This window comes from Magnolia sinica, chromosome 5 (assembly GCF_029962835.1).
Source record: "Magnolia sinica isolate HGM2019 chromosome 5, MsV1, whole genome shotgun sequence".
NCBI lineage: Eukaryota > Viridiplantae > Streptophyta > Magnoliopsida > Magnoliales > Magnoliaceae > Magnolia > Magnolia sinica.
In genome coordinates, this window is record NC_080577.1 from 41,027,349 (window position 1) to 41,043,523 (window position 16,175).

At 37.2% G+C, this 16,175-nt stretch overlaps 1 protein-coding gene across 1 annotated transcript; it reads left to right on the top strand.

Moving 5' to 3' along the window:
* Positions 1 to 9,377: 9,377 nt before the first annotated feature.
* Positions 9,378 to 10,107, top strand: LOC131247286 (uncharacterized). The gene has a single exon (XM_058247672.1). It carries the CDS (start codon positions 9,458 to 9,460, stop codon positions 9,905 to 9,907), a length of 450 nt encoding a protein of 149 aa, XP_058103655.1. The 5' UTR covers positions 9,378 to 9,457; the 3' UTR covers positions 9,908 to 10,107.
* The last annotated feature ends 6,068 nt before the right edge of the window (positions 10,108 to 16,175 follow it).

Below are 16,175 nucleotides of genomic sequence, written 5' to 3' on the forward strand. Positions count from 1 at the left end.
TTGGAACCACGGCGACGACGCGGTCATAAGAGTACAAGTCTCGAGTCAAGTCAACTCAGATATATGGGATGTGACTCAGGGTCACGCGCAAATGTCAATTGCAGGTCACGGTTTGCCAGAATTCAACAGGGAGGATTGCAGAAGTCTATAGAACGGTATGGTCTAAGATGCGAGTCTTACATCTAAATTGGTATCTTACACATGTATATATTAAGTTAAATTTCATGGTAATACTTGAGAACTTTCAATACTCGGATATTGAAAAGTTTGAGGTGTTACAATCTACTCCCATCAACAAATTTCGTCCTTGAAATTTAATTACTTCTACCATTTATGCAAATTCATTATATTTAACTTTTCAATCTATTCCTTATGATGTAAATATATATGTCTAAGTGTGCGTATAATTAATTACACAACGCGGAGCGCTACCCTAAGACAACATTAATGTGGTTTTATATATCTCGTATGAGAGGCAATTTTTTAGGGAGTTCATCGAGCATAATCGCCTTAAACTCCTGCAACACTGGTTTCAAATCCTCTGGGATGTTCACAAGCTCCATATATTTTTCCTTTTCAACTAATGCATTTACATCTCCTATTTCCTCATATTGTTTTATAAAAAAAATTTCAGTTATGAGAGACCATCCTTCCACTTTAGAATTCTTGGATTGGTTTCCATTCCCATAAAGACGAGGATAATATCTTTACTGTTTTAAATAAATATAAATACGTTATCCCGACATCTATGCATAATATCAATATTATATTGTCATGGTCAACTAAGTAACATGTAACAAGCTTTCATGTCAACTATGTCAAACATTACTTTGTCCTTATAATATTTGCCAATGGAAAACGATATTCGACATCGTTCAATTATCTCAATTTTGTTAACCTCCTTGATCCATCTAATCATGTACAAAGATGGGTACCTTTCTATTTTCAGTTATAACTTTTTCACCATTGTTTTCGACATGAGATTCTCATTGCTCCAGACGTCGATGATCACATTACAAACTTTTTGGTTTATAGTTCACCTTGTTCAAAAGATGTTGTATCACTGTAAATCTATCTCTATCTTTGGCATGTACAATGGCTTCCTCATGATCAAAGTGGTGGCCTGCGATTCACTATCATTGGGTGATACTCTGTAGAAATTGAGGTTGTGTTGTACAGTAACCACGGGCGGTTAAGCACCCCCTTGGGCTTAAGGAGGAATTAACACATCCGCAATATGGACGAGGGTTTCCTATAGCCCTTGCATGGTCAACTGACTTTCCTGGTGGAAAGCTTCCATTCTTTCCAAAAGATAACGAATCTTAGGATCACCGTCCATAGGATTTTGGTCCATACCTTTGTTGTTTGTCATCGGTCCGAGAGGAGTCCTCACTCTGATACCAATCGACGCAGGGATGGGCGTGATGAGGTCGATCACCATCTTCCTCAAGGGGATAACTACTCTGAATCCACGAAGCTTCTTTGGACTCCTCATAGAGATACCTCGAATCCATAAGGAAAATAAGAAAATAGAAATAAATTCTAAAAAAATCAAAATTTCATTAGTAGATAATAAAAACGAATTTACAATCCTTTAAATAGTGATACCAAACTTTGAAAGAAGTTTTAGAATTGAACTCCAACTCGAACTCCTGAAATTTGTAACTTATTATAAATAGTAAATTTACTATTTAAAGTAAGTGTGCTATCTGGCTTAACCATGTTATTCTCCTAATTTTTCTAAGCACTTTTTATGTTGGACACAACTCCTAAAGCTCAAAGGATAAAGAGTTATAATCAAACTAAAACTTACTATAAATAGTACAAACAAAAATCAAATGGATTTTCGACCATCAATCTGATGAAATCTCGCAAATTTGGCATGGGCAATCCGGATTACTACCCCAAAATCATATATGATATGTCAAGTAACTCATTTCGGTTTACGAGATACACATGTTGTAAGGTTCTGACAGTCCAAATCACCCCCGCCTCTAATTGGGTCTTCTCTGTTCCATCCTGGACATGAAAGTTTCCGCAACCCACTCTACATCAGGACCTGTCCGATATTAGTATATGTATACTTTTAAGAGGTAACTAAAAAATGCATCAATATTTCATTAATCATTTTAAACTTAATCTTGTTATTATGGTTTTTATTAGAGAAATGAAGAGTTACAAACAGTACGTGGTGAATTAAATATTTTCAGAGAGTTCTATCATTCAATGATATCTCATGAAAGAATCAATGATGTATTCATGCATTATATGTCAGATGGTTTACATAAATTAGAAAGTCACTTGCAAGGATGTGAAATGTTCATGGATGACGATAGTGAACTTGATTACATTATCAATAAAAATGATAAGCCTTATATTCTTACTCCAATATAGTATCGACAAACGCACAAAAGGGTACTCAAATAGTCTCTTTCAAATTCTAAGATGGATAAATATATTATCATCTAATCTTTCCCACTTATATTAAATTTATACTTGCATGTATGTATACTTAAGTCTCTAAAGCGCATTCATATTATTATTCACAGGAAGTATCAAGAATACGTTGAAAGTCTTGTGCTTTAAAGCCAAACATCAAGAGGTTATAATCAAAAGATTGCTTCACAATTGGAGAAGCCAATGGATTATGTTCCATGGGTTAGACAATAATTGGGTAATGAATCTACTACTTCGATCACAAAGCGGCTTGCCGATGACCCCAATGTTAACTATTTCATTCAATGCTTATGCAATTAATGGATATGTTTTCTATATGTCAGAATATAAAATAAATTTGTTGAGACAAAATTCTGGGATCTCTATGAAAGTTGTAACTGATTTCAGGAAAATTGTTGGAGATATTAATCTGGTGGATCAAGAAGTCACTTATTACGGCATTGTCAAACAAATACTTGAGCTGGACTATATTAACTTCAGATAAGCAATCATATATTGTGATTAGGTGCATATAGAAGACTCAAATGAGTATTTTGTTAATATAATAATGAATTTAATATATTTTAACTTAGAAATATTAATGAGAAATACTAAAGAAGAGGAAAAATATTTTATTCTTACATCACAAGCAACTCAAATATCATCATATTGTGAAGATCAAAGCTAGCATATTGTTACTTATCATGTTGTCTAAGAAGCTCTAAAGAGATTGAACTAAGATGTCAATGATTGTGAAGATTCGTTAGTTCTTGCAGTAAGGATGAATACAAGTCTTTTAACATTATAGTTGCGAGAAGATGTTATATAAGACAATGATAGAGTTTTGCATATTGCGTCAAATAAGTAATGAGATTTAGTTAAAAGAGGGATGCGGAAATGGAGATGAACTACAGTAACATGATCTTATCATGATGATAAGTATATAGGCAAGCTGCTCTGTAATTGGTTATGGAGAGTCTGATGAAAAAAAAAATCGTTACCACTTAGAATGATTGGATTAATCTAAGTATTATTGTTACAAATACATGTGTTTATCCATTGGTTCTTATATTTTTAAAAAATTATGATATTGATTTTTTTCAAGCAATTATTTAGAATGGGTAATGTAGGAAAAACTCAAAGAAGTCGATCTTCTAATCTTATGTTGTTACCACAGAAGTCCTAGAGAATAAGTTCAATTGTACTTTATTATATCTTTTTTATGTGAAATTTTATATATTTGTGGTTTATGTTACAATGATTAAAGTCATTAACCACATAATATAGTTGTTCATTGTCAATGTTAGGAAGATTGGCAAACCAGTATAAATTTCACTACTAGATTTACTCAAGTAGTCATTAAAAGATTGATGCACGGCATATTCAAGTCTATTAGACTTGGGAAGATTAATATTGACTCATATGTGTGGATAGAAGATGGTTCAGAAAGAACAACATTCAATGTTGCTTGTAAGTTCGTGGGAAAAGATGAACTTGTCAAAATTTTGATATATTTTAATTATATTATATTTTTTATTTGAAAAAGAAAAACAATGGATTATGGTGTTTATAAAAACAATGGATTATGGTGTTTATATAAATTATTTTTATAAAGTGTATTGTGGATTATGGATTTATGATTGAATATGTTTGATTTCTATTTTCTCTATTTCTAAACAAGTCTTCAAGTTTCAGACTGTCATTTCGAAGTTAGGTACAATTTATTTTGATAGTAAATCTGTGGCCTGGATGATGATAATACTTATCATTCATTCATTCACTAGAAGATGGTCGACGTCTTCCATCTTAAATCCATTGTTGCCATCAATTATAACCAGCTTTGAATTGATAATCGAAAATTTTGAAAGCATGTTTGGAAAAAATAAAGATAAACTACAGTGACCTGATCTTATCACAATAATAAGTATTCTGGTAGTTCTCTCGTTGGTTATAGGAGAGTTCAGTTAAAATAAAAATAATAATAATAATAAAACTTAAATCCTCGCTATGAACTAGTTACAGCGAAATTGTCTATCTTTTCAGTTGCATTTGGATGCAGTGTTTTGATTGACTTGTATTAATTGATTTGCGGAAATAAACAAATTGTAATTATTTAAGCATTCACATTGTTAGACCATTTAACTTTACATTTAGGACATGCTTGATTTTTGAATTACATCCGAAAATTATTGTAAATGTGTTATAATTATTTACTTTTATAATTATGACAAGTTACAATTATTTCATTTTGTAATTCTAAGATGTTTTGTAATTATTTACTTTTTGTAAGTACTTTATATTTAGGGCTTGTTTCACTTTGAAATCACTTTAAAATTTGTGGTTTCATATCATTTATGAGTATCCAACAATGTATGAGTTTGTATCATTTATGAGTGTCTGTGTACTAAAAAAAAACTTTCATAATTTGGATATATTTTAATTGTATTGTATTTTATTTTATTTAAAAATGAAAAAAGTGGATTATATTTATTTTAGATTGTATAAATTATGTTTATAAGTTGTATGGTATATTCTGGTGATTTTATATAATATAAAATATGTTTATTTGGTGTACGAGCATGGTCATAACCATAAGGCTTTAAAATTCAATTGCTTTTCTATAATAAAACAAAATTCGACGATCCAAAACCATCGAATGTAAAAAATATATCGGCCCATAAGGATGGTTATAAGCCGTTAAATAATATACCTAGAACGACAACTCTGAGCCATCGAATAATATGCTTAGAATGATAGCTCAAGATTGTCGAATTTATCATCTGCTGAAAAACTCATTCCACAGTACCCTCTAAGCCGTCGAAAACGTATCAACATAGTTTTCAATAGTTTTGGAGTGCTGTATTTTTTCTCCATCGAAACTCTTATTCAACTAATAAACCTGACTAACAAAAAATATTATATGCTTTTAAACCGTCAATTTTCTTTTCAGCCTTGAAATTTTTTTATGGTCATTCTCGACACCCTCATCCATTAATTTTTTATAATTTCGACGATTATAGGCCTTCGAATTGGGGCCTTTTTTACATTGTGCCCCTCACACCTTGTGTATCATGTGAGGCCAAACTTTAATGTGGATCGTTCATTGTGTGGGCCCCACCATGTAGGGCCCACCTTGGTTGTGGGTCATTCATCATTAAAGGCCAACCTTTAATGTTCATAGTTCATTAGGTGGGGCCCACCTTTGATGTTAGTCAGTCATCATGTGGGGTCCACCATTAATGTTATTGACCATCGTGTGGGCCCATCTTCAATATCCACTGCCCATCATGTGGAGCCCACCTTTAATGTAGATCATCCATCATGTGGGCCCACCTCCGATGTGGGTCGTCCATCATGTGAGACCTAGCTTGGATATGGGCCACTCATTATTAGGCCAACCTTTGATGTGGACTTTCCATCATGTGGGACCCACCTTGATGTGGATCATTCATCATGTAGGGCCCACCATTATTAATTGCCCATCATGTGGCGTTCACCTTTGATGTGGATTGCCCATCATGTGGGGTTCACCTTGGATGTGGGTCATTCATCATTAGGAGTGGACCTTTGATATGAATCGTCCATCATATAAGGCCAGTTCGATATGGGCTATCATCGTGTGGGGTCCACTAGATTACTACTCATTTATGGGAAGATTTTTCAATCTTAAGAACTTAGAGAGGCTCATGGCCACATGAGAGCATTTTCCCTTAAACAATTTCTTGAGTTTCTCGGTCCGATGAAAATAAAATAAATAAGTTTCTTTTGAAAGTTGAAAAACAATAAAAGAAAACTAATGATAATAATACTTCTTCTAAAAAGCTAGTTATTTAAATTTGGAACCCTTTTAAATACCATCAAATAAGTTACTTTGTCTACTTATAGCAATAGATAAGTAACTTATTTGAGATAAGTAAGTTTGGTTTATAATTAATTATAAGTAATGTTTTTTTAAAAAAATAAAATAAAATAAAATTTTTATATACTTAAAGCTACTTATTTACTTTAACTTGATAAGTAGAAATCATGATAAGTTAATGAAATCATAAGTAGCTTTAAATCCCAACGCTCCCTTAATAACCAAATTAACTTATTTAAGAAAATTAATCTTTTTTTTTTTACACACCTCACACACACACACTCACACCAAAGTGACTTTTTACTACAATGGTACTCAAACCCATGACCTTGTGTTGAAACTTTCATGAGTCTACCATGGCATGAGTAAGGACAGTATGGAAATAACTTCTAAATTTAAGTTAAAAAGTCCACTCATTTGGTAGTATCCAGACCGGCCCTAATTGTCTCTTAGCTTTAGCATACATTTCATGTGCTACGTTGTGAAAATGTACTGATGCTAATGGGAAGAAAATCGCATTAATAAGATGATCTCATCCACCGAGTTGGCCTTCTCTTTTATAGCCACCATTTTCAAAAGCCATAAGCGAGATGATTGAGATTCTTTTACGATGGTTTTTCTTGAGAATCATAAGAAATACGTGTAACAATTGGCTCAAATTGGGCTACTAGGCCTGTTCTTCGAAAAAGAGGTGGAAGGCGATTGATGTGAGGTTAGGATTATCTAGTCATGTGATTTTACATGATTGCCTGTGAAATGCGTGCCGGACCTAACGGACAACCAACATTGGTTGACAGGACGGTCCAATCATTGCTATACGGTTGGGAAGCATTATAACTTACAGTGATGATGCACTATCGGGGACGCGGTTTGGCAGGTGACCTCAACATCAGCCAGCTAGCTGATGTCAGAGCTCCGTGGCCCACCATGATGTATGTGTTTTATACCTCCGTCAATTCATTTTTTCAGCTCATTTTAGGCATGAATCTAAAAATGAGACGGATCCAAATCTCAGGTAGACCATAAAAATGAGACGGATCCAAATCTCAGGTAGATCACCCGGGGAAAATTATCGGGGATTGAACGTCCACAGTTAAAAACTTCCTAAGACCCACTTTAATGTTTATTTGCCATACAACCTGTTGATAAGGTCAAAAATAACTGGATGAAGGGAAATCATAAATATCACCATCATGATCTGAAACTTCTGTGGCCCTAAAAAGTTTTTAAATGTAAGCTTGTTTCCTGTGGTGCAGTTTACATAAGATTTCGATTTACTTCATTTTTCCATTGGTATTCTAAAATGAGCTTACAAAATATGGATGAACGGTGAGGATCAAATATATACGATAGTGGGCCCACAGATCTTTGACACCAGCTAGCTGGCCGGTGCTGGCGTCACTGGCCAAACCGCGTCCCAGGGTGTAGGAAGCCGACTGCGTACTGAGTAAATCTGTAGGGCTTACAGTGGATGTATGTATCATATCCACACCGTTCATCCATTTTTCCAGATCATTTTAGGGCATAAACCTAAAATTGAACCATGTCCACAGCTCAAGTGGACCAAAGTACAGGAAACAGTGGTTATATTCACATCCACCGTTGAAACCTTCCTAGGGCCCACGGTGATGTTCATTTGTCATCCAAACTGTTCATAAGGTCACACATACATGGATGAAAGGAAACCACAAATATCAGCTTGATCCAAAACTTCTATGGTCCTCAAAGAAGTTTTCAACTGTAGGTGTTCAATTCACACTGTTTCCCGTGTTGTGGTCTATTTAAACTTTAGATATGCTTCGATTTTATGATTTTCCCCTAAAATAATATGGTAAAACGGATGGACGGCATGGATAAGACACATACATCATTGTGGACCCAATGGGTTTACTCAGCACGCAATCCGCATCCAGTGGTGTAGCACTTGCAATGTTAGTGGAGCGAGAATGGCAGTCAAAAAGTTTTTTAAAAAAAAAAAAGAAAAAAAAGAAAAAAGTAAAAAGTAAAAGACCATGAAATTCACTAAAGTGGATATCTATGATTCTGAGGGCCAGCACACCGAGACAACAATGATAAACGGTCTAACAGAATTTTGTGGAATTACATTTTTATCCTTCCATTCTTTTAAAAAGTAATCAAAATTTATAAAAAGCATAATTAATAGTCTTTGAAGTGGGCCATACCTGGGCCGTAAAAACAAAATAACCTTTGATACGCAAATCCCAATAATCTCAATTGTAGGCCCAAACTAATCAGGCCCGGCCTAATGCTAGCCCTAGAAATCATTCTTTAGAATTACAAGCTATCTTCACATGTTAGTAAAAAATAAGATTTCGGCACGCACGTTGGGCTTGTAATACTCTGAATGTTGTATCATTTTGATGAAAGGAGATTATGTTATGTGCGACCAGCACGATTAGGTGTGTTGATGGTTCTGGGCCGGCCTTTGAATGGCTCATCTTTAACAGCCCTAAAAATGAGGCCAGAGGCCAGAGTGTAGGTCCATTAGAAATTGGACCTTTAATTCAGGCCACAGCCCATTAAAGTTATAGAAAAGCCAGTGGTCGGTTCCGCCAAGATTTCTCTAAACCTAACCATGGGCCTAATGAATGTGCTAGAGTTAGGTGCCAAGGCTCCACCCATGGTAGCCCATGAGCCTGAAACACGACTAGTCTTGTATACTGGGCCCTATGGTCTAGTAATCCGGAGCATTGGTCTGATTCACTCATTTATCGATGGGCCATGCCCCAAAAATCTTCCAGGTTGGCAGATCCAAGCATCCAAACATGGTCCATTCCTTGTATAGTTGTCTTTTTCAGTGTCTACCCATAGGTTAGTGCACTTGACTAAAGGTTCAAGGAGTAGTCCATCTGAAGTCAATTCAACAGATCAACGGTATGGATTACCAAACGGTGGGCCCCCACTAAACATCACTGCAATTTTGTAAAAACCTAGGGGTATTTTCGTAAACGAAATAAACATCATCACTCCCCATGGCATTGCAACTAGTTGCATGATTTTGCTCCCCATTTGTTAACACCATTCAGATCACAAAAATTCAAGACTAAGCAACAACTCCCTTTTACCCCCTATAAAAGCCCAGGGAATCCAAACTCAAACTACTACAACCTCCTTCCAAATTCCACCAATCCAATCGAGAAAATGGCATCCATGTCCTCCTCCTTCCTCTTCTTCCTCTTATCTCTCTCCTTCCTCTCCATGACCCAAGCCCAGGTCACTGGAAACCCACAACCCAGAATCCATGGTCTGGCCCAGGAGAAACCCGCTGAATTCTCTCCGTCCGCTTTCAACTTCTTCCACCCCAAATTTCCTACCCCAACTCACCATACGTTTTGCGCTACTGCCCGTTGTTCAGCATCGCCCGTATCCTCAGTTTCCAGCACATTTGATAAGCCGGAGGCAACTCAAGTTCACAAAAGTGTGTGGCTGGGCCCACATGAAAATGGGCCGGGGATCGGGGCTGGTGGGATAGCTGGCATTGTATTTGGATCAGTCCTTTTCGTGGTTCTAGCAATGGGAGCTTACTATGCAGTGATCACCCATCGAGCCAATGCCGATCGAGCCAATAGCATGGTTCAGCCCGATGTTTGATAGGCTCATCATGGTTGTCAATGTGGAACGAGTCAATGGAAATTGTGAGCCATTAGCCCCATGCGGCATCACCGACACTCGACCGGCTCATAGTAGCGACTCCAGTTCCCAGTCATTTTCTTTTTCTTTTCATTTTCTTTTTCCTGGAGGTTGGGAATGTAAGATAGTTGGATTGGTGATTAGTTAAAGATCCTTCTTTATTATCTTTGTGCATGAAGAACTTAATTAGCTGAGTCTGATTCAACTTGTCCGAGTCGACTCAGATTCGGTCTAGTCCAAATAGGGTAGGCACCATGAATCTGTAGATGAGACTAGAGCGTGACATGGCCTGACTTGACCAGACAAGCAGGTCCGAGTGTCCGAGTCAAAAGTAAATGAACATAACTAGGCCTGACTTGGCCCAGTCACAACTTGACTCGGGACGGGATGAGTCTGAGTCTCCAAGGAAAAGAAAACATGAACATAACTCATGCAAATCGGAAACGAGATGGACCGAAGAAAAGAAGCCAAGAATGATCGACAAATTTCCGCATAGTTCCAACGTTTGACAAGTCACAATTCTGCTAGAAATTCCATAATTGTTGTTGGACACTTTCTGCGAGTTTCAACATGTTGATAGGTCTTGTCGACAGGTCAAAATACTAATTGACGGGTTGACAAGTCGAAATTCATAGAATTTCTAGTTTTAGTCTCTGGACATTTTTTAGTTATTTTGATCGATCAACAACAAGTCGATGGGCAGCGGAAATTTGCATATTTTTTCATAAATTATTTCTTTACTTAATTAGGACTTTTTTATTATGTTTTAGGGTTTGTTTAGGGTTATTTAAGAATACCAAAATTATTATTTTTTATGATTATTATTATTTTTCTATCAATAAAATTCTCAAAAATTAGTTATTCTTCCCATGGATTTGAGAATTTTCTCTTGTGGATTCAAGGTTTTTATCGATCGAGGAAGACAGTGATCGACCTCATTACGTTGTTCCCCACATCAGTTGGTATCATAGCAAAGTTTTTCCTCAGATCAAATGCTTTTAACGATGAGTCGGGCAATAGAGGACACGTCTAATCATCCACCCCAAATGTGACACATTCCCTCCCAATTCCATGGACGATGCTCCAGGGAATTACTATTTAATAGTGGCAGCTTTTGAAGCGGCGCAGTGAGAAAATCAACAAGTCATGCAAAGGCTGCAGGCTACCATCAATCACATGACGGAGGCCCTAGGGCAACTCCGTATTCATGACAATGATCCACATCCGCTAAGCGCTAGAATTTGCAATCATGCTCATCGCAGGGTGATGCCGGCGATGTATCACATAATCACAGCTGAGGAGGTTGGATCTGACGACAAAGGCATCAATGACATAATCCTTTAACATCCCGAACGAAGCGGCGATCTGGTAGATCAGACGGATCAAGAATTCAGGATGAAAGTCGATCTTTCTAGTTTCAACGGCCAACTTTACATTGATAACTTCCTTGATTGGTTGCTTGAAGTCGAGCATTTCTTCGATTACATAGAAATTCCTAAAGAGAAGTGGGTCAAATTAATAGCATAAAATTTGAAGGGCGGAGCTTCGACATTGTGAGAGCAACTTCGGCTCGCAAGAATGAGACAAATGAAAGTACTAATTCGTACATGGCAGAGGATGAAGCAACTACTATGTGCATGTTTCCTCCACAATTACTACGATCAAGTATTGTTCTAATAATACCAAAATTACCGACAGGATATTCGAACAGTGAGAGATTATGCTGAGGAGTTCTACCATTTGGCGGTACAGAACAATTTAGTTGAAATTAAATCGCAATAAGTCATCCAATTCAACGGTGAGTTACATGTTGCAATCTAAGATTGGGTTCAAATACAGCTCATTTGAACAATAAATTAAGTGATAAAATTGGACATCCGAGCAAAAATGCAGCTTAAATGATCCAATACACTGTCTTATCTTGCTAATAAGGTAACCACAGCGGGTCCTTCACAAAGAGAACCACGTACCAAAGTGAAAGAACCTGTAGGGGGCATCATCAACCTCCTATACCCGCGAACCGAGAGTTGAGGAGCGGACAAGAAAGATCCCAATGAGTAGCAACCACTACTGCCAGTCCGAGCAGGATCTCGAATCCCAACGGTCAGCCAAGGCCCGACCATTGCTATCGATGTGGCCAACTAAGTTATTTATTAAACACTTTCCCCCGGCGACAAGTGGCTAACCTCACCATTAATAATGGTAGCGTTGAAAACGTAGAGGAAGATTAGGATATTGATGAATTAGAGCACGCGGTGGAGGATGAAGCAGATGAAGCAAATTACTTTCCTTAGGATTACGGTTAATATCTAATAGTGAGACGACTATTGTATGCACCAAAAAAAGAGCTACACCCGCAACGATATAACATTTTTCGAACAAGGTGTACGGTGAATCAAAAAGTCTGCGATATGATCATCAACAGTGGGAGTAACGAAAACATTGTCTCTAAAGTCATGGTGGAGAAGTTGCAGCTGAAAATAGAACAACTTCTCTCCACATATATAATTAGATGGATTAAGAAGGTCAGCAAGATGAATGTAACTGAAAAGTGCATTATTTTTTTTTCAATTGGTAAACATTACAAGGACAAAGTAGCATGTGACGTAGTTAACATGGAGGCTTGTCATATGTTACTCGATCAACTGTGTCAATCAAATCATGATATCATCCATAGAGGATGAGACAATATATATATTTTTCATCAAGGATGGTCGAAAAACCATACTCACCCCTATGAGCTCAGATGAACAGTCTAAAGCTTCTAAAGTGGAGAGGCATTCTCTCCTAACCATATAGGACTTCATGGAGGCATCCAAAAATATGGAAGAAATATACACATTAATAGCGAAGGGTGAGGATGTGGGACCCACGAATATCCTTAAGAATTTGAAACCCTTGCTTCATGAATTCAAAGATATTCAGCTGATGATCTTCCTGATAGATTGCCCCCCTATGTGGGATATTCAGCACCACATTAACCTTGTCCTAGGGGCTAGTTTACCTAATCGGCCTCATTATTGGATGAGCCTGAAAGAGTGCGAGATTTTATAGGGACAAGTGGAGAAATTGATCCGTAATGGTCTAGTTTGAGAAAGCATAAGCCTATGCATCATTCCTGCCCTACGAACTTCTAAGAAAGATGAGAGTTGGCGCATGTGTGTCGACGGTCGGGCGATCAACAAGATTACCATAAAGTACAAGTTTGCCACACTGCAGTTAAATGATATGTTGGACATACTTAAGGGTGTGAAATTGTTTTCTAAATTAGATTTGAGGAGTGGCTACCATCTGATCTGAATACGACCGAGTGATAAATGTAGACAACTTTTAAGACCAATGAGGGGTTTATGAATGGATGGTTATGCCCTTCCGTCGTTCAAGCGTGTCTAGTACATTCATGAGGTTGATGAATCAAGTTTTGATACCATTCATTGGACAGTTCATGGTAGTTTACTTTGATAATATACTTAAATACAATCAGAGTGAAGTAGACTATATGGAACAACTCAAGCAAGTACTATAGGTGCTAACCAAGAACAAGTTATACCTCAACCTAAAGAAATGCAGCTTCCTGACCGAGAGTCTCTTGTTTTTAGGTTTCGTAGTGACATCCACGGGCATCCAGGTAGACGACGAGAAAAGTGAATTTTATTCTTACAGGAATTCACATTCACACTGAAACATAAAGCCATGTAGCAGAATAAGCTGGTTAATGCACTTAGTCGTAAAGTATCGTTATTGGTCACAATGAGTAACAAGGTTGTCGTGTTCAATTATCTCAAATTCATTCAGAAGATGACAACTTCAAGCACGCGCGGATTAGATGCCAAGAAGGTCATCCTAGCGACCTTCATATTCAGAATGAATTTCTCTTCAAAGGAAATCAACTATGCATCCCACAGAATTCCTTGCAAGAGCGCATTATCCAAGAGTTACATGGGGGTAGCCTCGGCAGTCACCTAGGGTGAGACAAGACTATAGCTCTTGTGGAGGAATGACACTACTGGTCATTGTTGAAGTGTGATGTAAGAAAGACGGTACATAGATGCCACATATGTTAATCTTCTAAGCGACATTTTCGGAATACGGGCTTATACATTTCATTGCATGTCCCTGAAGGTCCTTGGGATGATTTATCCATAGATTTTATGCTTAGTCTACCGTGGACCCAGTGTAGCATAGATTTAGTGTTCGTGGTGGTGGGCATATTTTCAAAGATGGCGCACTTTATTTCATGCAAGAAGACTCTCGATACTACGCATGATGCAAACATATTCTTTTGAGAGGTTGTACCGCTAATAGTGTTCCTAAATCCAGCACATCCGATCATGACAAAAAGTTCCTCAGTCACTTTTAGAGAACTTTTTTAAAACAATTTAACACCCAGCTTCAGTTCAACAGTGTGTATCACCCTCAAATAGATGAGCAAACTGAAGTTGTGAACCATACACTTGGGAACCTCATTCGGTGCATTTTTAAAGATAAACCGAAGCAGTGGGATTTGGTCTTGACTCAGGTAGAATTCGTATTCAATAACATGCTGAACTATTCCACCGACAAGTCCCCATTTGGAGTTGTGTACAGACAAGTGCCCCACCATACTCTTGATTTGGTTCCTTTGTCGAAGCTCACAGGCATGAGTGTTCTAACAGAACATATGGCAGACTAAATCATGGGCATTCACGATGATGTTCAGGGTAAGTTGCAAGCTTCCAATGCCAAATACAAAGATTTGGTTGACAAACATCAGCATCTAAAGGTGTTTGAGGTGGGCGACAACACAATAGTTCATTTACGCAAAGAAAGATTTCCGACTAGAACGTACAATAAACTAAAAATTAAGAACATTAGACCAGTACCTATCATCCATAAGATTAATGACAATGCTTATGTTATTGATCTTCTCAAAGATACAAAGGTCTCACGCACTTTCAACATAGCAAATATGTATAAATATCATGAACTGATGCTGGAAGATAACTCGAGGACAAGTTCTTTTGAAGTGGAGGGGACTGATGTAGAATAGGTCATGGATTTTTTCATAATTATGATGGATTGAAGAAAAGAAGCTAAGGGCGAGTTTGGGTTGGTGCGTTAGGGTGGAATAAGAGGGGTAGGATTGTAAAATCCTACCAGTTTCAATCCCTAACACGTTTGGGAAACTCCTTCATCCTTCCCATCTTTCATTTCTGAATCCGACTGTCAGAGGCGAGGGATTTGGGTGATCTTGCGTTGGGGAACGGATGGTATTTCGATGACTCCTCGAGCCCATCCCACAATGATAGCAGATCCAGTGTACGGAGACCGCCGGATGTGAAATGGCAACCAGTTGAAGAGGAGATGTTGGCGGGATCCGTTTTATACCACTACGGCTATGTCTTTGGATGTGGAGAGGGAGAAGAGAGTGTTCACAACCCCAAGTGTAGGGTCATGATGTAGTAATAATCTCGATAAGACTGAGGTCAACTTCATAGGGACTGAACTTGTACGTTTCTGAAATTAACTAGAACTAGAACTAGAAGAATATGTGAATCTAATTATGAAGTAATTGAGAGAGTAATTGTGATTGAAATAATTAAAACTTGTAAATTTAAAGGTGAGAACTAGGGTGCCAAGAAACCATTTGTACCTCTTGGGATGCTACCTTACTTTTATTCAAAAAGCACAATTGGAATTGGAGTCCTATCTTATCCAATTGGAAGATAAAACAATCAAATTACATCTAAACTTTCATTAACCTAATTCTCAATGGAAGAGAATTGTGAAGGTTGGAAGGGATTCTATCACCAAACCATGCCCAGGAGACAATGGCAAACAACGAGATTTACCAATCCCACAATCTCAAAATAGGACGAAGAAGATACTTAAAGCCATTGCAGATCTATTATAATTTGAGTCACAACAAACCATTAAAAACTAAAAGTATTCCTTAAAAATCAAATTAGAATCCATGAAGTTCAACATAAACATGAATCAAAGCACAGAAAACATCTTAATCACACTACAAGCTTCACCTCTTACCCCTAGTTAAGAGGTTTAGCCAACCATAAACATAATTAAACCAAAGTCTTTTAAATAAAACATGAAAACAACTATGGAATAAGAAGAAGAACTCTTGATGACGACTTCTCCACCCTTTTGCTCTACTCTTCAAACCCTAGAAGATGCTTAGGAATATCCTAGGAACTCTTATTTATAGTTGGGGAACTCCAACTTTTGCACCGAT

Excerpts from the sequence above, each read along its gene's own strand:
- LOC131247286 (XM_058247672.1), top strand. The coding sequence starts at position 9,458 with ATGGCATCCATGTCCTCCTCCTTCCTCTTCTTCCTCTTATCTCTCTCC.